Below are 27,166 nucleotides of genomic sequence, written 5' to 3'. Positions count from 1 at the left end.
CTTGGGAGAGGAGGCTGACCTCATTCCATATGAGTGACAACCCGGGACAAGATACTGTCCTGGAGGCCAACTTACTTCAGGAATTTTTCACAAATTTTTACAAATCTAGCTAGTTTAATCTAGTGGAAGATTTATGAGAGTTGGAAATACTGTCAGTGTAGGATTTAATGGGATTTCCTTATTGTTTCCTAACCCCCAATTTATGAATTAATTTGAGCCTTAATCTATGTTGCAGCTCCTGCCTCATTTTCTGTTCTTTTTTTTTATCCAGACTCTGCTGTAACTGGAATTCTCAGAGCCACAGAAGTCTTTAAACCTATTTGTAACTTCCCCTTAGCCGTAATTTATAAAATTAAAATAATTATTCGCGTTTGAGGGCGACAAAAGTTTTCAAGAGCTCAGAGTCCATTTGCTGTTGGTTTAGGCTGTTTAAAATCTGGGCCAAATCTGCCGGTGCCTTAAGTCTTCTTGTCTTGACTAGGCCTAATGCTAGGGTTTGGTGAAGATTCCATTAGAAGGTGTCCCTGCCCATGGTAGGGGGGTGGGACTGGATGAGCTTCAAGTACCTCCCAACCCAAACCATCCTGTGATTCTGTGTGGTCAGGGGCAGCCAGAACTGCTGCAGCTGCCAAGCCATATTTTGTGTTTTTCAAATCCTAAATATAGGGGTTTATGTCCTTTAAAATCAAAAACAGTAAGTCAGAGAGAGAGATTTAAGGTGTAGGAGCTCATCATTCCCACCTCAGAACCTCTTTGGTTAAACCTGGTGTTATGGTGGTACTGAATCAGCAAACTCTGTTCTCAGTTAAAGTCATGTCAGTGCCCCAGCCAGGGGGGAATGTGGGATCTCAGGAGCTTCCCATAGAAGCCATGAGAGCCAGGAGGACTGCATCTGCAGGGTGACACTGCTAGGAAGGCTGCCTGGGGAATGCTTTGTGTCATCCTATGCAGAAAAAAGGTGGTAAAGCACTGGGAGAGGCTGCCCAGGGAAGTGATGGAGTCACCATCCCTGGAAGTGTTCAGAAAATGTGTGGATGTGGCACTTGAGGACGTGGTTTTGTGGTGAACATGGTGGTGATGCGGGGCTGACGGCTGGACTTGATTTTAAAGGTCTTTTCCAACCTTAACAATTACGATCCTAAAATGCTCCAACAGCTTCTGCAGCAGAAGAGCTTTTGTACATTAGCCAGCAACAGCCCAAGTGCAGAGTTCCTCCTGCTGAGAGCTTCCTTGCCTTCCCACTGTGCCATTTGGGATACACAGAAGGCATCCTTCACTGACTGCCACATTCCCACCAAACCTCATCCGACCAAGGCTGCTCAGCTCCTTCGACTTGTTTGGAGGAGTTGGAGCTGCACCCCTGAAAGAGCAAGGAACCAGAGAGCTCTACATCCTTTTGGGAGCAGTCACATTCTCACGTTTTCCTGGCAGTGAACATTTCTTGCTGCCCATATGGTTTTCAGTCTGTATTGCTGGAAAACTACACACTCAGCTGTGTTTATTTGGTAACACTGTGTGCAACCTATGGTTTTCTCTGATGGCTGTTTTACTGGTAGAGCCAAGAGCTGGCAGATAGATTGTGTTAGAAATCAAAAGTATAGGAAAAAAACCCCACAAAAATAATAAATCTCCTTTTACATGAAAATAAGTTTAATTTACATGATTTTATGATTGGTACATAAATCTATTTCCTCTAAAGTAGAATTTCTTGGGGGAAAAAATAGATTTTTTTTTTTTTTTTTTTTTTTTTTTTTTTTTTTTTTTTTTGCTGTGATGCTTAAAAGACAATATTTGAGAGTTGCTTAAAAATATATACTTGAACCTCTGTATTGCCATAAGATATGCAACGACAACCTCATTTGCTGCACCCCTGCTCCTTTGGACCTGGGAGTGAGGCCAGGTTTAACCTGTGCTGTGAAGCCCTGGCTGCAGCTCCCGGGTTCTCCGCCTTGGCCGCCGCAGACAGACGGACGTTGTCCCTGCCGCTCCACATGGTGGACATGGGATGCTCCGTGGAGTTGTCGGAGCTGAAGTAGTGAACCCTCCAGCCACAGCAGCACTGCAGCTTCTTAACCTCGCAGCGGAAGGTCTTGCTGAAGACGTAGTAAATGAAAGGGTTGTAGGCTGTGGAGGACTTGGCAAACAGGCAGGGCAGCAGCGTCACCACAGGCTGCAGGGAGTCACTGGAGTTAAAGATGGACCAGAAGCTGGCAGCTGCATAGGGAGTCCAGGAGCTCAGGAACCCCACTGAGATGAGCACGGCCATCTGCAAGGGAACACAGGGCGGCTGTTGGCAGCTGGCATGGGCAGGGTTGGATATTCTGGCACATGAGGTGTGGGTGGGACCACACCTGAACCTGCAACACCTGAAGCTGTGCTTGCTGGGCCCTCATGACAAGAGAGACAGTGAGGGGCTGGAGCATGTCCAGAGAAAGGAATGGAGCTGGGGAAGGGTCTGGAGCACAAGTCTGGTGAGGAGCAGCTGAGGGAGCTGGCGGGGCTCAGCTTGGAGAAAAGGAGGCTCAGGAGGAACCTTCTGGCTCTGCACAACTCCCTGACAGGAGGGTGCAGCCAGATGGGGGTCGGGCTCTGCTCCCAGTTAAAAAGTGAAAGGACGAGAGGAAATGTCTTCAGGTTGCACTGGGGATGCCTGAGATGGCCACCTAAAAACAGAGACTAGACAAGAATAAGGGAATAAAGGTAGGTATTTATTTGAAGGGCCTTCAAAGGTATGCCTTAGACAGGCCAAAGGCTACACCCAAGATGGATCCCAGGTCATGAGTTCTTCACACTTTTATAAGTTTGGTTCGTTTGCATATCAGGGTTAATTGTCCAATTATAACTTCAGTTCATGTTGTAATTACCCCAAGTTTGCCCCCCTCTCAGAGGCTTTTATTTTACACATTTTGGGGCCTGGTGTCCTTGAGGTGGAAACCTAGAGAGGTTTGTTATGTCTAACCAGCGTAAGAGAACAGCAGCTAACGGGCCACAAGAAACTTCAGAGTTACACACTAGGGAGTACAGGATTTGAAAAATATAAAAGTTAAAACCTAAGGAATCACCAGGGGATGTTTAGATTGGTTATTAGGAAGCATTTCTTCACTGGAAGGGTTGTCAGTCATTGGGACAGGCTGCCCAGGGCAGTGGTGGAGTCACCATCCCTAGTAGTATTAAAAAAAAGTGTAGCTGTGGTGCTTAGGGGCATGGTTAAGTGGTGGACCTCTCAGTGCTGAATTAATGGTTGGACTTGACATCTTAAAGACCTTTTCTAACCTTAATGATTCAGTGAGTCTAGGACTGGCCTCTAGATAGCTTGGATCAATTCTGCTTTTCCACAAGAAATGCACAACTGAAGTGCATATTTGAAAAAAAAAGTTAATAAAAATAATAGTAATAATAATAAAAAATAATATTTAATATTAATATATTGAAATCCTGTTTCCATACAGAATTTCTGTGTAGCTCTCTGTTCTGTGAGCTGTGCATGAGCAGAGCCAGCTCTCTGCCAGCTCCTGATTACTGCACTCTCTTCCCATCACGGGGATAACTCACCAGGGTCAGCTTCTTCTCCAGCTTGGCTGCATTAGGGATCCTGTCAATATTCTGGATCTCTTGGTATGCTTTATGAACCTTCCAGGCAATCCCCAAGTAACAGGCAATGATGGTCAGCGCAGGCAGGACTGTGCACAGGAGGAACATGCTCAGGATGAACGAGAAACCATTGGGGGAGTTGTGGAACTTGCTCCAGGCTATGGTACAAGAGATGCCAAAGGGCTCAGGGCCATAGTAGCCCCAGCCCAGCAAGGGCAGGATGGCCCAGAGCAAGGAGTAGAGCCAGATGAAAGCGATCAGGATGCAGACGGTGTTCTTGGTGATTTTGTTACCTGCAAGAAAGAGGAAGAGCAAGCATAGGTGGATCCCATCCCAGCCACATGGGGTTTTGCCATAACTTCTCCTCAACCAGAAGGATGGTGGCTACAGATACACCTGGGCTGCTGCTGCAGTTCCCTAACCTTTGGGCTTCTAGAGAAACAGTGTCAGTGTGCTGGGTGAGACCTGAATACAGCCCTCAGTGCTCATCTAGAGCTTAGTAACACAGGGAGCTTTACAAGATCAATTTCACCTCAAATGTGCTGTGGTCCCAGCCCAGGAATGCCAGAAGAATATTCCTTCCTTTCAAATTCCAGTGTATCTGCTTGGATACAAGTAGAAAGGGAAGGCAGTCTGGTCCAGGAAAACATTTGTGTTCTCCATTCTCAGGTAGTTTCACTTGGCAAAACTGAGAAGTGGAAAACCTCACTGTTTAACAAAGAATTTAATCAAATCCTTCTGGGAACACCAGGATTTGATAATGCACTAAAAGTTGAGGCTTATTCTGCTGCTACTGACCTGATATTCCATGCCATATTCCACAAAGCACCTCCCTGAGCAGCCCAGCCCCAACACAGCACCAGCAGGTGACCAGAGCGGCGATTCACTCACCGTTGGATTTGGATGAGTTGGTGACGAGGAATCGGATCACGGCCATGGCACACAGGGTCATCATGCTGCAGACCCCGAACAGGAAACCCATCAGGGCATAGTAAACACAGGAGGCATCTCCCCCCAGCCAGGCGTGGTTCCAGGCAGAGGCGATGGCCAGCGGGTACATGCTGAGGGCCATCCCAATGTCTGCCACTGCCAGGTTCACTGTGAGCAGCTCTGGGGACTTCAGCAGGGAAGAGCGTTTCACAGCCGTGGCAAGGACAGCTGAATTCCCAAGGATCGTCAGGATGGCTGAAAGGGAAGGATCAGCACAGACAAGAGTATCACACAGTTAACACACCTGTGAAATCCATCAGAAGTATGTGAGGTGCCTGAGAGGGACTACAAGAAAGCTGAGGAGAGACTTCTTGCAAGGTTATGTAGTGATAGGACGAGGGGGAATGGCTTCAAACTGAAGGAGAGTAGGTTTACATTAGATCTGAAGGAGAAATTCTTCTCTGTGAGGGTGGTGAGGCCCTGGCACAGGGTGCCCAGAGAAGCTGTGGCTGCCCCAGGCCTGGAAGCATCCAAGGCTGGGTTGGACAGGGCTTGGAGCAATCTGGGATGGTGGAAGATGTCCCTGTCCATGTCAGGGTTTGGAATGTCCTGTCTCTGTCTGCCCGTGTAAAAAGTCACTTTCTGTCTTTGTAAGAGACGGTCCAAAGATCCCTCATCTGCCTCACGATCATTGCCAAGGACAGAGACTGAACACAGGAGTCCTGGCCTGGCTGAGGTGGGATGTCTGCCAAGTGTTGCCTACAGGTGTGCCCGCTGGGAACTGGTAGGCATTCCTGAGGAAAATTAGTGCAGGTAACAGTGGACTGCGCCGTTCTTGCTGCCCAGGCGGGAAGGACTGCGCTGAAGCAGAAAGGAACGACCTGTCCTGTCCACCTGTCCTGTACACCTGTCCTGCACACCTGTCCTGTACCCTGTCCTGTCCACCTGTCCTGTACACCTGTCCTGTACCTGTTTCCCAAAGCAATGGGCCCCATAACAACGGCTGTAGATTTCCCCACCTCTTGGCCAGCTGCCCCTCGCTTCTGAAAAGGACTATAAAGGGACTTTCTGAAATAACCAAGTCCGAGATCTCCCCACGGAAAGAAGGCGAATCTATTGGCAGAAGACCACGAGGACTTCGTCTCATCTGTTGGTAGCTATTGCCCCCCTCTTTTCTTCCTCTCTACTTTGTGTTTCTTTCTCTCTCTCTCTCTCTCTCTTCTATTGCATTATTGTGTTGTGGGCACTTAATAAAGGTGCACTGTTTTGATTAAAACTGAAATCTCTTGTGTCCTTTTACACTCTGAGATCGATAAACGAACCATCACGACCCCCACTTGCATTAGCGGATCGTGACAGTCTTTTCTATAAGCCACCTTTAAGTACTGGAAGAACAAAATGAGGTCTCCCTGTAGCCTTTTCCAGGGAGAACTCCCCAGCTCTCCCAGCCTGTCTCTGGAGCAAAGTGGCTGCAGCCCTCAGAGCATTTTTGTGGCCTCCTCTGGACCCACTCTAGCAGGTCCACATATTTCTTGTGCTGAGAAAAATATCCTTATTTCTCCTTCTTGCTGAAGTACTCCAGCTGTCCCACCTGCCTGTCCCCTCCTCTCACCTGGTGTCCTGCACTTCCCAAAGCCTCCCCTCTGTGTGACTCCTCTCATCTCTCACTGGAGCCCCAGCACTGACTCTGAGCTGCCTCAGTGCCAGGCATGTGCTGGCTGGGCAGCTCAGGATCCTTGCTGATCCCTGGGAATTAGTGTGACTGTTCTGGTGGTCTCTGAGAGCAGTGGGACCTTGAGAATTGTTTAGGCAGGGGCGTGCAACAAGACCCAGAGCTTGCTTTGCAAAAGGACCTGTCAGACATACATTATTCAGGTATGCCACAGGATTTCAAAGTGCTGGTGACAGCAGTGTCAGAAGTACATGCACCAAACAACTCATTTTCTCTCTTCTTTTAAGTGAACATGGTGCTGGAGCAACATTTTTGATCAAAAAATTTTGATTTTCCTGAGAAGGTGTCCTCTAAAGTGAGATGTGAAAGAGGGAGACAGAAAAAGATTCTGTCATGTTCCCTTGTGGCTGTGAGTGCAGGAAGGCTGCATTTGCTCACAGGTACCACCTGAAGTGCCCACAGAGGGGTTAACAGAGGCACGTGCAGCAAAATGGAATAAATATATCGGCAAAAGTACAAAAACCACTGAGGTGTCAAGAGAAGGCTTAACCAAAATGGGGACACAAATCTGAGACCCCACATCCCTCATTCATTCACTTTCTAACCACACACGTTCACTTGCCACCTCTGGATGCACTGGAAGAGCTCCCTGAGCTCTCAGGATCTCTGTGTCTGCACACACAGGATGATGCCCACGGGGGCTTGGCCATGTGCTGACAGAGCAACCTGTGGCTTGGTGGGCAGAGCACTCTCCACAGGCTGGGACATGGAATCATGGAATCATAGAATCCTTTGGGTTGGAAAAGACCCCTAAGATCATTGGGTCCAACCATTCCCCAGCACTGACCAGGCTGCCTCTAAACCATGTCCTCAAGCGCCACATCCACACAGCTTTTAAATCCTCCCAGGGGTGGTGACTCCAACACTGCTCTGGGCAGCCTGTTCCAATGCATCACAATCCCTTCCATGATGTTTCCTAACATCCGGTATAAACCTGCCCTGGTGCAACTTGAAGCCCTTTATTCTTGTCCTGTTACTTGTTATTTGGGAGCAGAGCCCGACCCCCCTGGCTGCACCCTCCTGTCAGGGGGTTGTGCAGAGCCAGAGGGTTCCCCCTGAGCCTCCTTCTCTCTGGGCTGAGCCCCCCCAGCTCCCTCAGCTGCTTCTCATCAGACTTGTGCTCCAGCCCCTTTCCCAGCTCTGTTCCCTTCTCTGGACTCGCTCCAGCCCCTCATTCTGTTCCAAAATGGAACATCCTCAGGCTTCAGGAGCAAAATGAACCCAGTTCACTTTCTCGGTAAGAGCCCAACCCCTACACAAGAGGTAGGAAGCAGCTCTGTCATCAGGTGACATCCAGGCCCAGCCCCTCTTTTACCATGACAGAAGCTCTTCCCCTCCATCCCACAGGACAGAATTGTAACTGTGGGCCAGTAATCAAATAGCTGGTGGTGAGTGCTGCAGCCCATGCCCTGGCCTTGTTCCTGACAAAAACATCATTTCAGGGCACAAACCTGCAGTGAGGTGGCAGAGCTATGGATAAATACAACACCTGTTCCCAATTCAGCTCACTGCTTTATTTCTGAGAGTCCCTGCAGGATGCAGTGAACCTGGCTGCCACACAGGGCTCTGGATCCAGTGCTGGAAGCTGTGCCTGGAGTTCCAGTGCCTAAAAGTGCTTTCGGAGAGGTGTGAGACTGCAGCATGGTGGCACACCAGCAAGGTCAGCAAGTGGAGCCCCAGCCTCCAGCCCTTTTTTGCTGCCCCTTCCCATTGCCTCAACTGTATCTATGTATTTACATTTCTCAGAGAAGGGACCTGGCACCCTGACTTGAAAAAGCCCTTGGTTGTTTTGTAAACAGGGATTTTCTCACCCTGAGTTGTGCTCTGCTGTGCAGAACAAGGGGAAATTTGAAGTGCTAAAGCCCAGCACTGCTACCCAGAGCCTCAGTATTAAAACTTCAAAATATAAGCTTGTCCTTGTTCTCTCAGCCAGGGTTTGCAAGTGAGCTGAAGGAAGGAATCTTAGCAAAAATCCAGGTGGGAAGCATGCCTAAACAAGTTCCACTCCTCTCCAAATCCACGAGAGTAGAAAACAAATGCCTGTGTACATGCAAGAAAGAGACAAGGAAGAAAACACTTAACTGAAGCCGTGGGCTGGTAGCTATCCCCACTTGTATTTCATTTTCAATCTGCCTGCAGCAGGACAAACAGGCTGCTACAAAACCCAGAACTGCTATCTAGAAACACTTTGCTGTTCTGCAGCAGTTCATCCTAGCAAGACACAGCAGAATGACACCTCCCCCCACCAAGGGTCAGCCCAGAGCTGCTTTCCCCTGAGCAGTCCCATGGAGTGAGCTGCTCTGGTTCAGTCATGGAAAGTGACTGACAGCTTATTTCAAATACTTGTGATGCCACAGAGGCAAACTTGTGCTGGCCATTCTTCAGCATTAAAACAAAAGATTCCAGATCCAAGAGTGGAGATTAATCCTGGCTGCCAACCAACTTCAAGGCACAATGCAGGGGAACCTGTGGGGAAACATTCGCTGTCATTTCCCTCCAGGTTCCTCTGCCTGACCACAGCACAGACAGGGAATCCCTGTATCCCTCTTCCCTGGCTCCAAGCAAACGAGCAGGCTGTGAACTCACCTATGATTAGAAGAAAGACCCCAGCTGCATAATCCACGACTGGGTGGAGTTTGGAAATGTACTGCTCCTCCATGGTCCCTTGTGGAGGTGGGTGAAGGTTTTCAGTCAAAGGTGAAGATGCTGCAGGAGCAAAGAGCTCGTCCTCATGGTTTGCCTGCTGCAGGTGTGAGCTGGTGTTGGGTACTGGCAGTGCAGGGACCCTTCTGCTGCCTCCTTGTCCTGCCTCTGGTGTGGCAGGGGAGAAGCCTGGAGTGAGAGGAAGGAGTTCCCCCAGGGAGGCAGAGTGAAAGCCAGGCAGAGCTGCTGCCAAAGCGATCCTGCCTGCCTGGCTGGCACAGCATCTCTCCTCCCATCCCTCCTCTCCCACCCTTCTGCTGCTTGGCTTGTCAGGAAGCTTCACAATGCAAATCCCCTCAGATGAGCAAAACCAGTTGTTGTTCAACCATCAGCAGCCTTGAGAAATAAAGCCAGGCTGAGGGGGGCAGGCAAGGCAAGGAAGATTTGGAGTTTTGTTTTCCAGCTTTATGGCTGAATATGGGAGACACGAGGCTGGGGCAGGGGTCTCTGAGTTGAGGTGTCACAGGAAAGCTGTTTGCTGCAGGGGCTCAGCGGGGTCAAAGTTACACCACTGAAGACAGGACTGTCAGAGCTGCTCCAGTGCAGAACTAGAGGATGCTCGGTCCGGTGTAGTGCACCAGGGGAGAACCAGCTCTGAGGTCACTCTGTGACACTCCAGAGTTCTGACCTGGCAAGCAGTCACAGCAGTGCCTCACCTCTGTGTTTTCCTTCTCCTTATAGTATCTGAGCCTAAAATCACCATATTGAGCAACCCCGTTCAGTGGGTGGCATCCCTGCCCATGGCAGGGGGCTGGAACTAGATGGTCTTTAAGGTCCCTTCCAATCCAAACCATCCTGTGATTCTACGATAGGGAATTTTAAAATTCACAAGAGCATGGAGGCATCTCAAGTGCAATCTAGGTGGAATTTAGGTGCTCAAGTATAACAGCCTAAACTGTGAAAAACTTAGGAATCTGGAAGACTTTAAAAGCCTTTAGTTTCAGCAGGGTTTTGTGTATCTCCAAGCATGGAGACTCCACAACAGTTGTTCCAGTGCCTGTTTGTTCAAAGCCGCACTCAGATTTGGAATAAAGACACCACCCAACTCCTGAAATCCAGCACCTGCTCATGAGATGTTCAGTGCAGGTGTCCTTCACTGAACGTTCCTGAGCAGCAGAGATTCAGCTGAATGAATGTGGGTAGTTATTGCAATGCTCTCAAGCCATGGCTGTATAAGCAAGACTCATTTTAGCATAGGAAGGCAGGATATATACAGTATTAATTATAAAAGGAAGTTCTTTTATCAGAATAGAATAAAAAAGTACAGAGGTGATGCCTCAAAAACATGCCCAGTACTGAGAGTTTCAAACAGCTTGGTGAATTCAGTGTGGTCTGTGCAAGGAAGAGAGGCTACCATTTCATCCCATTGTGGGGGAGTGTCCTGATTCTGGTCAGGACAGGGTTAATTTTTGCAGTAGCCACGAGGAGCATGACCAGGACCTGGAGGAGATTCTATAGCATCTGGGCAGAACTAGTACAGGGAGAAATGTCTGCTAGAGTAGCAGTAGACACAAATCCTTTGGCAAAAAGTAGAAAATTGCCACATTCTGACACTTAATCCAGTACAGTGCACACGAAACCCTTGTATTGGTAAATTAAACAATGCCAGATCACCACAAAGAGGCTGGAACCTGACTGCTCACCTTGTTAAATTTGCAGAGCAGTTCCTGACACTGATTTGGGCTGGGCCAGCTGGCACTGTCCTGTCATTCCCAGGCACAGGTTGCCTAAAACGAGCCCAGGATTGTTCCCAGCAAGCAGCAACACTATCTGCTTTGAAAACGAAGTGTTTTGTTCTCTGGTACAGATGTTGCCCCTGGGTTTTGCTCTTATCCTGAGTTCAAACATTTAGGTGACAAATAGATTCTCAAGGTGCAGCCATTGGATAAGAATTGGCTGCTTTAAAGTTCTCAGATACATCTTATAATTCTGATAAAATTCTTTCTGATAAAATTCCTGGCCTGTATTATGCAATCATCTCACTTAATGTTTCTTTTTTGGCCTTTCTTGGTGAAACCATGGTAGAAGGCTCAGTTCAAGGAGCGTGGTGTCACCCAATCCCAGCTAGATCTGCTGCTTTCACACTTGTTGCACAGTCCATGCTCTCTCTACTGAAATAAAACTGCATTTCTTCAGGCAAGCAAGGAGACCAAGGGCAAGATTAAAACGTTTTGCTGAGAATTTAATTGCTAATTATTATTTAATTACTGGAGACTCCACTGGCTACATCAGGAGCCAGTCCTCTGCCAGCTCTTGTGGGCACCTTAGACTACAATGTGTGGCTCTTTCATGCTGGTTTAGACAGCATTTCATTTATTGTGAAACCCTCAACTTGGCATTCACATGCGGCAGGATTACATCAACAGTCCAGTTACGAAATAGAAGAAAAGAAAATGAATGATTAAAACCAGAAGAGTTGACTGATCCCAAACCCAGTGCATTATTCATGTGTTGTTTAACAATAGCAAGCTGTGCTCATCACCACCTTCCTGCACATCAGATCAATCCAGGCAATCTGTTTACAACACCCGAGTTTATACATCTTGACAGACCCAGATTTGGGGGCGGGGGGAGGCTGGGCAGGGAGCAAGGTGTGTGTAAGGTGTGTGTGTTCATATTTTAGAATTGTTTTGTGAAACTTATTTTCAATTTAATAAAGTACTCTTAAAACGAGATGGAAGGATGAAGTTGCTACCTACTCATTTCTGAAAGGCTATGTGAAACTTCAAGCAAAAAATGAACTCACCATGAAACAATTATACATATTTGATATAAATATGGACATATATATAAACAAGTTCCCACTGTTGGCATAAAACAGGGTATGAGTTGAGGAATTACTTCATGCTACCAAGTGAGAATGTCCTACAACTTTTATTTTACTTCCCACAGGGAAAAAAAATAAAAAGAATATTCTGAATGTGTAGGAACAATGGAATTGCTATGAATTATCAGTTTTCCACTATGTAGTGGTTCATTTTGTAGAGATAAAATGTCTTAATGCTTAGAGCTGTTTGGGACATGAATACTGGGTTGTGTTTGGTACCATATATCAAAATCACTGGCATCTCCTGATATGTGGGGAGGGCTAAGAATCTGGGTCCTTATCAGAAACGTCTATCAAAAATAGTTGGGTATCATTTAGAAGACAACATGACTTTGTTATTCCTGTTCATCTCTGGCTGCTCTGTCCAGATCTTCTCTTTATGAAGACTCCGAGATCTCAAGTGAGCAGAGTGTGTGCAACAGTCTGTGGGGACAGTTCCTTTGGGGGCCCTCTCCTTGCTCAAAACACCTCTGCCATGATGCACAATTCAAGCTTTTTCATTAAAAAATGCCACCTTTTCCAAACTCCTTGCAGGAGGCTACTTTGTAACATTCTCCAAGAATTCCTACAACTTACTTCCTTTTAAATATTCGTTTATTTCTGCAGTTTTACTTTTGGAAGCTCATCTTTGAGTTGAGACCTCTAGCTGAGCTTCTCTAGCTTTCACCTCTATTTATGAAAACCAGAACAAGCATTTAAGTGGAATTCTCAGAGTCTGCTCATGGAGTTGTATGTTTTCAACAGCTAAGTCTTGTTTAAGCTGGTATTTGTAACCTCAAGCACAGTAATTTTTAAATTGTTTTCTTCTGGATTCCTGCACTGACTTGCATGTTATTGCCTGAGTGGTTATTTACAAAGTCTAAATTCAGTCTAGGGACACCAAACTCCCTAACTTCCCTTGGCAGGAATTGAAGAATTCAGTTGGATCAATACATTCTGCTCTTTCACTACAACCAACTTGGCTGTTAGTTAACTCAGTCCAAATGAGTAAGGTCACAACAACCCCTGCAGTGCTGCAGGCTGGGACAGGAGTGGCTGGAAAGCTGCAAAAGGACCTGGGGGTGCTGGTGACAGCGGCTGAACATGAGCCAGGTGTGCCCAGGTGGCCAGGAATGCCAATGGCACCTGGGCTGTACCAGCATTAGTGTGGCCAGCAGGACCAGGGCAGTGACATCCCCCTGTGCTGGGCACTGCAGAGGCCACACCTCAAATCCTGGGTTCAGTTCTGTGCCCCTCTGGACAAAAAAGACATCGAGGGGCTGGAGCGTGTCCAGGGAAGTGAACAGGGCTGGGGAAAGATTGTGGAACTGAAGCCAGAAGCTCACACTTATTAAACAAAGTCATTATTTGTTGTAACCATTAAATTCATGCTGCACTGGTGAAAAAAAGCAGGTACAGCAGTGAGGAAAAGTCACATGTGGAGTAAAGACGTCCCTGACATGACAAGCCAGCTCTTTTCAACTGGGCAATAGGCTGCCCTCTCAGGGACAATTTTTAATTTTTTTTTTCCCCAAATATGTAATGAAAGGCTCTAATGTGAGAAAACAAGGCAAAGGAGAAACACAGCAGGAGGTGGGAAGGGAGAGATTGGAATGAGATATGCAAGGGTTAATTCAACGTGCAAGTACGATGCATACTGCAGCTATTTCAGAGGCGTGAGAAGACAGACTCTAATACTCTAAGAACTGAAAGGAAATGGCTCCAAAGGTGGTAAAATAAAATGAAAGCTACTATTGTGTCAAGAAAAGAGAAAAATAAAATGTATTGCCCATGGCATGGAATTTGACATTGCAAACCTGCTCATATTTAATAGGGTGACAGTGCTCCCAGATCTCAGTTTAACAGTGGTATGAACAGCACTAATTCTCTCATTTTCAAGGGCTCAAAGACAAAACCATGCCCTGTTATGCTGGATATTGCACAAATAATCACACAGGGACACTTTCTTACAGCTGAAGTATTTTTTCAATCTTTTATTGACATGTAGGTTTTGGTAGCAAGCTCCACTGACTTTTCTTTCATATTTTGGTCCTACATTCCATTTACTCACGATTCGTGTCATTCAGACAACAAGAAAAAATCCCACGATCTGTAGAATGGAGCAGCCAGGACTCAGCAACCACAGGAATATTGCTGAGCAGCAGCTCTGTCTCATCATCCTCTGCACACCTCTAGGGTGAGCACACCTCTGGGCAAGGAGGAGTGTGGCTACAGAGAAAGGTGACCTGGGAAGCAACACATTCCAGCCACTTGGAATCTTGTCTTGAGAGATAAGATATCAGGGTGTTTATACAACTGCTGGGGACAGAGCTGATTATATACTGATAATCTTTACCCAAACGGTGTAACCCAGTTGTGCTGACACCGTGGGGGCTGTGAACACTGTCTGGGTGCACCCACTTGTATTCCCTGTTCCAGTTTCTCCACCAAGGCAGGAATAGAGCAGCCCAGGGATGTGATCCCAGAGCAGGCATGGCTGTGTGTCCCACACAGACAACAGGACAGGGTTCAAGGGTGCAATCCTGTGGCACTACAGATGAACTCGCTGGCACTGCCCTGGCTCTGCTGCTGCCAACTGTGTGACACTCCTCAAATCACTTCCTTCCTCTTGCTGCCTCTGACTGACCCGCTGAGATTGTACATTTTTCAAGGTCTGACCAATCTCCAGCTATTTCTGTCCAGTGCCTGGTAACAAAGCAGTGCCGTTGTTGGCTTGTGCCTCTCAGCACCACTGTGACACAACAATAGCTTAAAGAGGCCAATTTTCTTTCATATTAGAATTACTCTTACTAATTTCTAAATAGACCCATGCTGGGAATTCAAAAATGGCAGGATTACAACTTATTATTTAGAGAAAAGAAAAATAGCTGAGACTGAATCCTGTAAAAATATAGAGGCAGATAAGAGTGGAAATTCATGGAGATGTTTCTCTTGGGTGGAAAAGGTTTCCTTGTTCAATCTGGAACACGAGGTTTAATGGAGAAATAAAAAAGAAACAAAGGCACAACAGAGGCTTGATGATAACAAATCTCTTACAGGTAGAATGGGGAAGACCAAACTTCTGCTCTGCAATAAACTGGTGGCAGCACCAGCACTTTGACAATGATCCTGTTAAGAACAGCACTGAGCAGAGCTGCCTGACCGACACAGAGCAACCCACTGCTAAGGCAAATTCCCTGGATTTTAACATCCAGTGAAAGATATTGCTTGGAGTTTAAGGGTCCCTGGCAGCAGGGAGAGCACCAGAAGCCTCATGTCACGACCCTCTGTCACTTTAGTTCATCAAATTATGTTCAGGTCTCTTTTCCAGCCTTCAGATTATAATCATATGAGGGAGAAAAGTGAAAAGTCACAGCTATTCTGTCTTGACTTCCTTTCTGAGGTCTTTTGACCCTTTAAGCCAAGTAGTGTTTAATTCCCCTCATACAAAACTGCCAGTTCAAGATGGCTGTAAATATGGCACAGAGTAGGACTGTGAGGGAAAGAAGAAAAACTACTTTCTCAAAATTATTATTTGTTAGTCACCAGCATTTTAATTACTTGAGTTTTCAAGGTTAACTGAGCTACAGCAACATGTTGCTTTCAGAGAGCATTTTCCACACCTTGGAAAACACTTTAGGGTTTACTTCTTTGCACATCACTCCTTTGCAGTGGTGTGCAATGCCCTTTGCAAGGATATAAGAGACTAAATTTGCAAAAAAAATTAATCCCACAAGTGTTATTGACTTGCAGCCAGGTCCTCTGCTCATTGCTCTTGATACTTGACAGGAAACAAAAGTGGGAGTAAGTTAAATATTTAGTGGATATTCCCTGTATGTGCACAGAGAAACTTCCTCCAGCTCTCTCCCCCACGTTTACACAGTGCTCAGTTTGTTTTGCTAATAATGTGTGATCTCTCTGCTTGCCTTCCACAGGCCACTCTACAGTGAAAAACTCGTAAGATGAGGAAGGGCCTCAGAAAAGCATCACTGCAGCCTCCTGCCTCTCAGGTAGGAATGACATCAATTCCTCTGCTGCTCAGGTAACCTGCTGTACATCAGAAAAGTATCTTCTTGCTTCTAAGAGGCTGGTTCAAATTATTCTCTAATAGACCATGCTCAAAAACAGCAACAGTGACTGTGAATACTTCCTGCACTCAATTACACTGGAAAAACAGAGATGAACCCACCCTCAGAAAAAAAAAAGTCTTGTGGTGAGGGCCCTGGGGCGTGCTAGGTTCAGATCTTTGCTTTGCCACAGTCTTCCTGTCACTGCTTTGTGGCCAGTGATTAAATCTTTCTGTGCCTTAATGCCCCAGAACTGAACTATGGATGCAAATAAAAGCTTTCTTCTTTATACCTTTAAATCACTGTCACACTTTTACAGAAACCAAATGGTTTGGGTTGGATGGGACCTTGAAGCTCATCTCATTTCAGCCCCTGCCATAGGCAGGGACAGCTTCCACTATCCCAGGTTGTTCCAAGCCCTGTCCAACCTGGCCTTGAACAATTCCAGGGATGGTGCAGCCACAGCTTCTCTGGGCAACCTGTGCCAGGGCATCACCACCCTCACAGGGAAGAATTTCTTCCTCATATTTAACCTCAATATACCCCCTGTCAGTTTGAAGCCATTGTCCTCTGTCCTGTCACTACATACCCTTGTAAAAAAATTCATTTTTGGCTTTTTTGGAAGCTGACTTTAGGCACAGAATGGGGCTCTAAGGTCTTCTAGAACCCTCTATTCTCCAGATGAACATCCCCAGCTCTCCCAGCCTGGCTCCAGAGCAGAGGGGCTCCAGCCCTTGGAGCATCTTTGTGGCCTCCTATAGATTTGCTCCAGTATGTCCATGTCCTTCTTGTGGTGGTGCTCCCAGAGCTGGATGCAGCACTCCAGGTGGGATATCACAGGAGCAAAGCAGAGAGAGAGAATCACGTCCCTTGACCCGCTGCCCAGGCTGGTTTTGATGCAGCCCAGGACACAGCTGCCTTTTGGGGCTACTAGTGCAAGAAATGACCAGTCATTGCCAAGTCATGCCCAGCTTTTCATTCACCAGCACCCCCTCAGCAGGGCTGCTCCCAGTTCATTCTCTGGGTTGATACCAGTGGTTTTCCTGAGGTGCAGCATCTTGCACTTGGCCTCACTGAATTTCATGAGGTTCACACAGGTTTGGTGCTGGGGGCTTGTTGAACTCAGATCAGGACATGGGGACAAAGGTTCCCACGGCGCACTTGGGCTTATCTGGAAGTGGAGATGCATTTTCTATTCAGTCTGCATTGCAAGCATTGTTTCTTTGTTTGTTTGTAGACTCCATGTCCTCATCAGGAGAGAATCTCTGTATTCAACCAGAAGGGGAAATTCTAGGCCATCTATATCCATTATGGCTATTTAGAAAAACTCTGACAGCATGAATACAACAGGCACAAAAACTAAGAGGCAAATAAAGAGCCATAATTATGACCCTTTTTTCACTCATTGCTGTGATACTGACTGGTGACCATTTTAAATGCATGGAGTTGACAGAGTAATATCAATCTATTTTTGCCTGTACCTGAATATATTAAAATATTTTCCTGTCACATGTGTTGAAATGTTTTTTATAACCTGAACATTTGAAGCAAATATTTATTGGCTTGTAACTGAATATATTAAAATCTGTCACATGTACTTAAACAGATTTTATAGCTCTAACTTCACCACAGAATGTATTTCAGCTAAATAAAGACATTTAAAAGTTTCAGATCTGGTTGAAACTGGTCATCCAGACTTCTCCTGGGTCAATGGTGGAAGATCATAGAAGTGAAAGGCACTCGGTGGAGAAATACACACCTTTTCTAGATGAGATCAGTTGTTATTTGGAAGTATCTATTTGCATTAAACTTAATAATAGAAATAACAGCAATAATAGCAATAAAAGCAATAATAATGATAATGATGATAACAACAACAACAAAACAATAACAATAATAACAATAATAATACCATCATTATTATGATTCATTGTGAGGGTGCTGAGGCACTGGCACAGGCTGCCTAGAGAAGCTGTGGCTGCCCCATCCCTGGAAATGTTCAAGACCAGGTTGGATGGACTTGAAGCAACCTGGGATAGTGGAAGATGTCCCTGCCCATGGCAGGGGGTGGCATAAGATGATTTTTAAGGTCTCATCCAACCCAAACCATTCTGTGATTACAGAGAGCCCAGAGAGGTGTCTTAAATAAGCCACTCAGTTTGAGGTGGCTAAATTTGTTCAATCTGAATCCTGTTCTGACAGACATTCTAAGCAACACAAGAAACCTGTAAGAAAGGATGAATATGCTCTCAAATCTTGAGTTAAGGCTTTCAACTTTGTTTATATTCTCCTTGTTTCCATTACTACCAAAACTGAAACTTCTCAGAGCATGCAGTAGTCATGAAGCCTGCTTGATATTTAAAAAAAAGTATTTTAGCTGTCCAACTTTAATGTTATTTTCCCAAAGATTTTTAATTACCAGTTCCTTCCTGTAGAAACATGACCAGGATAATAATGTCATTAGTATTTGAATGATCCTTGTTTGACTGTGAAAGTCACATCACACCAACCTGGACAACACAGGGAACATGGGTTTATCCCTTTTTTGATGCAGAAAATTGTTGGTACCCATAAGGCTCTTATAGTAAGGCAGTAGCATGTTCTCTGAAGCATTCTGTGAGCTCTAAAAGAATAATCTTTCCCAGAGACTGAAAAGGATGTTTGGGTAATTGGGGTGAGTAAAAGTGTAAGTATTGCAAAAGCACCCATAATGTCACAAAAATAAGACAAATCCTTAAACCCTTCTATTTTCTCTCCAAAGTGTTCACTTGCCCCAAAAGCTACAATATCCTTTCAAGTTATTTAATTGTTAATTAATGAAGTTTCAAGCTTCAGTTATACAATCAATACTGAATTTTCTCTTAATAGTTTTCCTTCAAATAAACAACAGCTCTGCCTGCCTGGCAGAAAGGAAAAACATCCAGTTTTTACCCCAAATTTTTTGTCTACCTTGAATTCTTATCAAAGGTTCTTTCAGTCCCCTCTTTACCAGAGGTGATTTGTTTAATCCACAGACTTTCTACTGAGATGCAGCTTCAAAGTAGTAAAAGGCTGAAAGGACAGAGATGGTCTGTCAGGGAGTGGGGATTGGATGGGGAGGCTGTCCTTTGTAAACCACAGACCACTGGCAGCCTTGGAGGAGATGGACAAAGGGATTAAGTATGGATTACTGAGATAGTGAAGACTGGGATAGACCAACCAAAGCAGAGGAGACTCAGGTACTAAGGGAAAGAATATCCTGTTAGGACAGGACAGCACACGCACAGCCTTTTTGACCGAGTGAATCCTTGTATTAGTCTGTGACTCACTTTGTCCTGCCAGCTCTGCTGTGAGAGGGCTGCCCTTTGTCACAACATTGGTAATAAAGACAATAATAATGCTGTTACCTTAAATTGTGGCCCCCAGCTGCTAAATTAATGTATGCTGAAACCCTGGGGTTTGCAAAGCCCACTGAAGCCAGTGGGAAGATTCCTGTTGACCTCAGTGCGAATCATTCTCAAATGGAAATGGAGCTCCAGTTCCAGTGGCTGGTCTCATCTCCATGCAGATTAGTCCTGGGAGAGATCCCATATCGGCCATGGCATTTGCTGGGTTATAAAGCTATTGTTGATAAGGCCAAACATTGTATCCTGAAGTGGGGATGGGATGAGTTTATCCAATCCCATCAGTCACCTCCATCTAAACTAATCCCCCTCTGCTCCTCTGGTACTCAAAGGGGAGAAATCAACATTTCATCTGCAATTCACCCCTCCAAAATGGACATCTAAAATAGGTCAGATGACTCACATTATTCCCATCAACAATAAAGCCTGAAGTAATTTTCTCAGATTCAAACATGTGGTTGGAAGAACATCACTCTAAGTATCTTCATTAGACTGGCTTCCAAAATGTTGTCTTTTATAGCTGATGGCTAAATCAAACAGCAAAGTCAACACAAGATCCTAATGGAGACAGGTTCAGATAAACCCAGTTGGTTTTGAGTTGTCTTGCATGAACTACAGAGTTTTGCCTGAGTGGGATTTTGTATTAACAATTTAAAAATATTCCAGTGACAAGACAGCCTTTAAGGTACCCTGCTCTGGTTACATGTTCTGGATCACAGGTCCAAAATGATCTCAGGCATATTAGAAAGATAATAACAATAAATGGACAAGAGGCTTCAAATTATTGCCACTAATTAGTTCTCAGAAAGCTCTCATCCCACTGGTGAACAGAATATGGGGAAATTTAGCACCAAATTCAAACCTAAATGGACATGTCTACAACAGAGTCTAGACTCCCATTATGCTCAGTGAAGAGTGACTCAATACAGGCAACAGAGACAGGAAATCACTTGTCTAAATGTAGGTATCTGATTTAAGACAGACTTGGATTACATTCTGTTGGCTGTAGAAAATCCGTTTCCAAATCAGGAATTTGGCTACCAGCTCCAATGCAGTCACAACACAAAAAAAACCCGCTTAAAATTAGGTAATTGCTGATGAATCTCATCCACTAGAAATTGCCCACGTGGTTGCCCAGCAATAGCATCCTTATCTACTTCTTATCCTGACAGGACACAGTGTGATGAGATGTGCCATGTCCTGAACCATTACAACTGTTGTGTCAGGAGAGGATCATTGAATCACAGAATCGTTTAGGGTGGAAAAAACCTCTAAGATCACTGAGTGCAATCATTAACCCGGCACTGACAAGCCCATCACAAAACCCTGTCCCCAAGTGCCACATCTACATGTTTTTTAAATTCCTCCAGGGATGGTGACTCTACCACTGCCCTGGGCAGCCTGTTCCTCCAATAACTGATAACCCATTTAATAAAGAATTTTTTTTCTAATATCCAGTATAAACCTCCCCGGGTGCAACTTGAGGCCAATTCCTCTTGTCCAACCACTTGTTCCTTGGGAGCAGAGCCTGACCCCCACCTGGCTGCACCCTCCTGTCAGGGAGTTGTAGAGAGTGAGAAGGTCCCTCCTGAGCCTCCTTTTCTCCAGGCAGAGCCCTCCCAGCTCCCTCAGTTGCTCCTCATCAGACTTGTGCTCCAGACCCTTTCCCAGCTCTGTTGTCCTTCAGACATGCACCAGCACCTCATACTAAGATTAAAACCCAAACAAAATAAGCTTTGAACTAGTAATTTAATTTCTAAGTGAAAACTTAAAATATACATATAACTATACATATTTATTCTTTGTTTAAAGCAACACTTTTCTAAATGGTCAGGAAAGGTTTTATACTTGTGGGTTTGTTCATACTGAGAATGAAAACATACTGAAACTTCAACATTTGCCATGAAATGGAAATGCTGAGTTTCAGACAGAACAAGAAAATTCAGCAAAGCCCTGCAAAGTGTTCAACATCTTTAGCACAACCAAACCCATAAACTGGCTCCACAAGGACACATGTGAGTACCACCGCCAGTCTTTGTTGTAACAATCTGATCCCCTTCCACCAGATGTTTCTGGGATGACAGTCCAGACAAATTACCTCAAACATAATAGAGCCCTGAAGTATTTAAAAAACTCTATTCAGAATCACAGCTTCTAACTTGGCACTTACCTCAAAATTCCTGACTGTCAGCAGCTATTAAAAACAAGAATAACAATGGATATTTCCATAATAGCTGTATTTTGAAATCTCAGAGCACTTTGTGAACTTAACAGACATATCTGAGATGTATGGATGTGTTATCTTCTATCAGGGAATGCAGATCTGTTTGGGGCAAGAACGGTGGTTTTGTTTTAAAATGTTCTATAAGGAAATACAGATAAGGAATGAATACAGATAAGGAATGAGATTCCTGAAGGTAGGAACACCTTCCACTATCCCAGGTTGCTCCAAGCCCCATCCAACCTGGCCTTGAACACTTCCAGGGATGGGGCAGCCACAGCTTCTCTGGGCAACCTGTGCCAGGGCCCCACCACACTCACAGTAAAAACATAAATATAATGCCTTTAGACTGCTCAGTCTCCCTAGTAATGATCCTACTCTAATGAGAAATCCATACCACTTGGTGAATATCTCAATCACCTTCAACATGCTGTGTAACTGCCACTTATGCGAGGCAAAATTACAGAAAAAAAACAAGTGTTTTGCACTTGCTAAAAGTGCAAAAAGTACCTAAAATATTTTAAGATGGAATCATCTAAGCTGGAAGGAAAATACAAAAATAGGCTAGGAGGGACCTAACATGTTTAGCTGGGGAAAAGGTTGCCAACACAAAAAGCCTTGGCTTCTCCTTTTCCATAATTTTTCATCATTTTCAGTCTTGTCAGCACAAATAATATTGTTGGGTTTTGCTGTGATTTAGAAGCAGCTGCAGAATACAAAACAAAGTTGAAAATCAGCTGAAAGACCATTCATCTATTTTGCTTGTAGTTGAAACACTCCTCACAGCTGCAGACAAGTTACCAGGCTGACTATAATTCCATAAACTACATCTGATCAGCATATAGGTCAGGTTTGGGGGGGATTTTTAAAAAAACGTTACTTACGTGTTACAGCAAACATCTGTCTAGATGGCATCACACGTGCCAGAGGTTCTTGTCTGATTTTGTACAGGCATCAATCTTCTCTGCTCATTCCTTCTGTTTATTTCTGTTCAGGGAAACCAGCCCTGGCCCAAGCAAACTCCTAAACTGCACCTGGAAGTTGTGTAGGAGAACTGTAGTTTGCCTGGATCCAAGCCAGAGTAATCTGGCTAGTGCAAGGTGTCCCTAATCACCCAATTTGGGAAGGTAACAGGAATTCACAATAGGGCACAACCAGATCACAGCAAAAGGCCTCCAAACCAGAAGAAAAGCCCTGCCACATAAAATCATAGATTCATAAATTGTTTGGGTTGAAAGAGACCTTAAAGATCATCTCGTTTCAGCCCCTGCCATGGGCAGGGACACCTTCCACTATCCCAGGTTGCTCCAAGCCCCATCCAACCTGGCCTTGGACAGTTCCAGGGATGAGGCAGCCACAGCTTCTCTGCGCCAGGGCCTCACCACCCTCACAGGGAAGAATTTAATGCAAAAGCTATGTGAAAATCCAGCTAAACAATAAAATAATATCCAGTTAAAAGAAAATAGAGCATTCTCTGTTTTGAGTGAGGCACCTTTGCCTTGTTCTATTAAAAAAAAAAAAAAAAAAAAAAAAAGTTTATCATGTTTTCAGGTTGGCCTCCAAACCTTGTGCCTAGGAAGCAGCTTTTCCACAAACTAATTATGGTATTTTATCTTATCTGGTGTGGACGTGGTATTTTAAGTTATTTTAAGTCCATTAAGGATACAGCAAAACTAATAAGGGAAACTAATAAGGGAATTCTTTATTGTTATTCATATTCAGATAACTGAATTAAGCTTGCAGCCAATACTGTCAATGGAGTCTAGAGAGAGATTAGCTGGTCAAGTGGAGCAGGTAGACTGCATTGCCTAAATAAAAGTCTTACACACTCCACTGAAGAAAACTTCACCCAGATGGTGAATCATTCAATTCCTGCCACTACACAAATGCAGTTCCATTCACCTGTGGGTTGCCCAGTAACTGGTAATTTAGCAACAATGCACTTATTTTTATGATTAACCTTGTCAATCCACAGGCACTTGTTTTTCCAAAGAGCTGACCTTTTCCAACAATATTATTTTTGACAAGCGATGGCTCATTACCCTCTGTTACTGTCAGTATTTTAATGTTCAGTTTTCTAATTATAATTACCCTCTATTAAGATTTCCTCACACTTTCCACAATGAGGTCTTGCTATGCTGGAACTTTCAAGCTGAAATTTTCTTTGTCACATTTGTTTCTCCCTCAAACTGCAACAAACTCCATAATTCAGTTTTGGGCTAACTTTGTTCAGATCAGTGTGGCTTCATAAAAATCAATCATTTTTGCTGTCCTTGCTGGCAGACAATCTCTGTCTTTCACATCAGAAAGGCACGAGAGAACTGCCCAATCCCTGGAAGTGTTCAGGGCCAGGTTGGACGGGGCTTGGAGCAACGTGGAATAGTGGAAAGCATCCCTGTCCACGGCAGTGGGGTTGGATTCAATGACCTTTAAAAGGTCCTCCCATCTTAAACTATTCCATGATTCTATGAAGAGAAAAAGAGCAAAATCTGTAGAATGCACTAATACTGTCCCTCCCGGCTCCGTGGGGTCCCGCGTGCCCCCACAGCGCACGGGTGGGTTCCGTGTTACAGTCGGCAGCAAAGAGTCGAGAAGGGCATTTGCGTTCCGGCAGGAGCACTTACTCCTTCCACACTGTCGAAGGTTCCAGAAGCAAATACAAACATGATCCCAAAGCTCACAGTTTTATCCGGGGGCGGGGAAAAGGCGGGAGCAGGGAACGGGGACCAGTGGGGAACTCTGGGGGAGTGACGAGGGGTAGAGGCTGAGAGCCATCCGGGGAATCCAAACTGGGACAGATTAACACAACAGAACAGGCATGCTGGGAGAAGCCTTTTTGGTCACCCTAACGTGAAGAGGTTCTTGTGTGTACTAGGGACTTGTCTTACTGAAAACTCTCTGTCCCTTGTAATGTAGGTTCACCGGCCACCACAATGTACCATGCTCCATTTTCCAGAAAAAAAGGCTCTGTATTTTCAGGTTTTCCCGAGTTCTAGCTTGGATATATTTGTCTCCCAATTTAGGGAAATGCTGTGTCTGGCAATAAATCAAACTCTACTTCCAATGCTGAGAGCTGAAAATACATAAGAGCACTGCTCTGTTCTCTTAAAGCAATGTGAAAAGCTCGAAACACTCTGCAAACAATTGGGATTTTCACAAACCTGCAGAAAAAACAGAAATGGAAATCAAACTTTCTGGCTCCTGTGCCCTAACCAGAAGACTGAATTTTTTTCCTAGTCTTGCAGTTTCCACAAGTTCAAGGTGAACTGAGTGATAAGGAGATCTGCTTGGGGCAGAAGGTATCAGAAAGCAGAGTGTGCTGGGATTTTGTGTGACTCAATCCTCAGCTGCATCTCTCCGTGGGCGTTTGGTGTGAGAAGGCTCTGTCCCTAAGTGCTGCTCAGCTCTTTGTCCTCACTGATGTGTTTTCTTCTCTTCCCTCTGGAACAGACTTCAGTGGAGCTGTTTTCAAAAAGGGACAAAAAAAAAAAAAAAAAAAAAGTCAATGGGAGTGTGAGAAAGATAAAAGCAACCCAGCAGGTTTTACAGCAAAATAAGCCATTTAGTTACTAAGCCATCATTTGTTACTGTGATATCTGGGCTGTTAAAAAGCTTCCAGTCCTTGTAGTTCACAATCCTAATACAGCTGAAATTGGGCTGAGCAACCCTTCTGGAGATACTTCCCTCTTTACATTAGCTGATATTGATTAATAACTTCATTTACAACTTATCCAGCCTCTTTTCTATGCTTTTCTAGCTGGATTTGTATTCTGCTACCATTTCTGCTCTTACTGCCAAACCATAACTGAAGTTATATTATTTTCCCAGGAACAGTTCTCTGACTCTCCCTGGTCTAAAAGTGACATTATCCCTCGACTTCCAGGCTTTTTGCTCAACTAGGATATTTCCAGATGAAATTTTTGTCATGTGCCCTGGCTGGCAAAGTGAGAGATACTGATGTGAGACCTTATGAAATTCTTGTCACAGGCCCTTCCAAACTACAACATTAAATGCACAAGGATAAAATCCACTTGCTCCGGAAGCAGCCTAAGGTGACTACACTCTCAAGTTACACCTCTTAGGTCAATGTCTTATGTTAGTTGAGGTACGTCTGTGCCACCATTCTGCCCACAAAGATGTCAAAAATCCATGCTTCAATTAATCACAATTTATTGGGATTGCTTCAAGTTTTCATAGTATCCCATACTATGAGTATCACAGAGTCACGGAATGGTTTGGGTTGGAAGAAACCTTAAGGATCATCTTGTTCCAACCCCCTGCCATGGGCAGGGACACCTTTCTCTATCCCAGGTTGCTCTAAGCCCCATCCAACCTGGCCTGGAACATTTCCAGGGATGGGGCAGCCACAGCTTCTCTGGGCAACCTGTGCCAGGGCCCCACCACACTCACAGGAAAGAATTTCTTCCTAATGCCCATTCAGCTTAAAGCCACTTCCCCCCCTATTCCTTACAAGAAACTTTCCACAACTCTTTTCATGCTGGAGTGTGGGCAGAAGCACTGTTGCAAGCAGGTTCTGATCACTCCATTGCAAGCTGAATTTGCAGGAGGTATTTTTTGCAGTGGACTTGTAAGGACAGATGCAGCCTTCCCCAGACTCATCAGATTTATTCCTCAGCCATATCATGGTCACTTTATTCACTGGATGATGGCATCATGAAATCCTAGGCTGACAGTTAGAGTTTCTTCCTTTAAGAAAAAGTGGAAATAGCCACTTTTGAGGAAAAAGGCTTGGCATTAACATCTTTGTAAAGCTTTCACAGAATTTTGCAGGTTTTCTAGTGAGGGAGATATTTTTCAAAGAAGCTGGTTTTAAAGTTAATGCTTTAAAACAAAGAAATAACCTGTATTTCCAGGTTCTCCCCTTGCAGAGCCTGTGGCTGCAGAGCCATCTTGTGGGGGAGACTCAGATGGTTCTACCAGGAGGAGACTTCTAAATTACTTTTATTTTTTCACATGCTGTGGCTTGCTCAGGCAGCAAAAAGTCTAGAAAAGACATCCTGCTCACCCCAGCATCTGTTTCATTCGCCTTGGAGTATCAACAGGTCTTCTCACTCTGTAGAGATTCCCAAACTCCCTGAGAGCTGAAACTCAGAAGCCAGTATTCCTCTCATCTTTGCCTAATTTAATACTCCCAGTTAAGAGGATTTTGGAAATGTTTCTGCCTCGAGGTTTCATCACATCTATTTGAAAATAAGAAGATGCCATCTAAGTTTCACAAACTGAACAAATGTTTCTACAAATGGGTGCACCTCCATGTACAACAAGGACAAGGCTCTGAAATTAAGGCAGATAATTGATTCCTTACGTGCTTTTTATTGGGGGAAGAAGACAGGGAATAGGGAAAATTCCTCTCATCGGAGTGGCTAAACGTTCCATCCTTTCTGGATGTACCACTGCAGAGTGCTGAGCCTGGAAAATGAGAACTGGGAATCCTCTAGCAGTGCAGGATGTGGGATCACAGCTGCAGGTGGAGAAAAAGTAGTGTCAGGAACAGGGTGCTGGGAGTCAGGACAAGGAGGACTAGAGAAGATCCAGGGAAGGCCACAAAGATCATGAGGCATCTGGAGCATCTCTCTTATGAGGAGAGACTGCAGGAGCTGGGCCTGATTAGTCTGGAGAAGAGAAGACTGAGAGGAGATGTCAGAAATCTATGTAAGTATCTCCAAGATGGCTGCCAGGAGGATGGGGCCAGGTTCTTTATGGTGGTGCGCA

At 44.9% G+C, this 27,166-nt stretch overlaps 1 protein-coding gene across 2 annotated transcripts; it reads right to left on the bottom strand.

The window, feature by feature from the left end:
* Window positions 1–1,754: 1,754 nt before the first annotated feature.
* LOC138108734 (opsin-5-like) lies at window positions 1,755–24,083 on the bottom strand. 2 transcript variants are annotated; one of them, XM_069011782.1, is made up of 5 exons: window positions 24,058–24,083; window positions 22,318–22,467; window positions 4,483–4,776; window positions 3,553–3,884; window positions 1,755–2,266 (listed from the first exon to the last, which is right to left on the bottom strand). In XM_069011782.1, exons 2-5 carry the CDS (start codon window positions 22,346–22,348, stop codon window positions 1,856–1,858), a joined length of 1,068 nt encoding a protein of 355 aa, XP_068867883.1. In that variant the 5' UTR covers window positions 22,349–22,467; window positions 24,058–24,083; the 3' UTR covers window positions 1,755–1,855. The 2 variants fall into 2 exon arrangements, with proteins under 2 accessions (XP_068867883.1, XP_068867882.1); XM_069011781.1 differs by lacking the exons at window positions 22,318–22,467; window positions 24,058–24,083 and adding an exon at window positions 8,840–9,261.
* Between the last annotated feature and the right edge of the window lie 3,083 nt (window positions 24,084–27,166).

Source organism: Aphelocoma coerulescens, chromosome 3, assembly GCF_041296385.1.
Source record: "Aphelocoma coerulescens isolate FSJ_1873_10779 chromosome 3, UR_Acoe_1.0, whole genome shotgun sequence".
Lineage (NCBI taxonomy): Eukaryota > Metazoa > Chordata > Aves > Passeriformes > Corvidae > Aphelocoma > Aphelocoma coerulescens.
Note: the sequence above shows the minus strand (reverse complement) of the source record. Positions and strands in the feature narration are given on the sequence as shown.

Bases quoted from the DNA above. Each gene is read 5' to 3' on its own strand.
- LOC138108734 (XM_069011781.1), bottom strand. From the start codon at position 8,912: ATGGAGGAGCAGTACATTTCCAAACTCCACCCAGTCGTGGATTATGCA. The intron at 4,777-8,839 runs GTGAGTTCACAG...CTTCCCTTTCAG, and splicing joins GGTCTTTCTTCTAATCATAG to CCATCCTGACGATCCTTGGG. The intron at 3,885-4,482 runs GTGAGTGAATCG...TCTTTCTTGCAG, and splicing joins CAACTCATCCAAATCCAACG to GTAACAAAATCACCAAGAAC.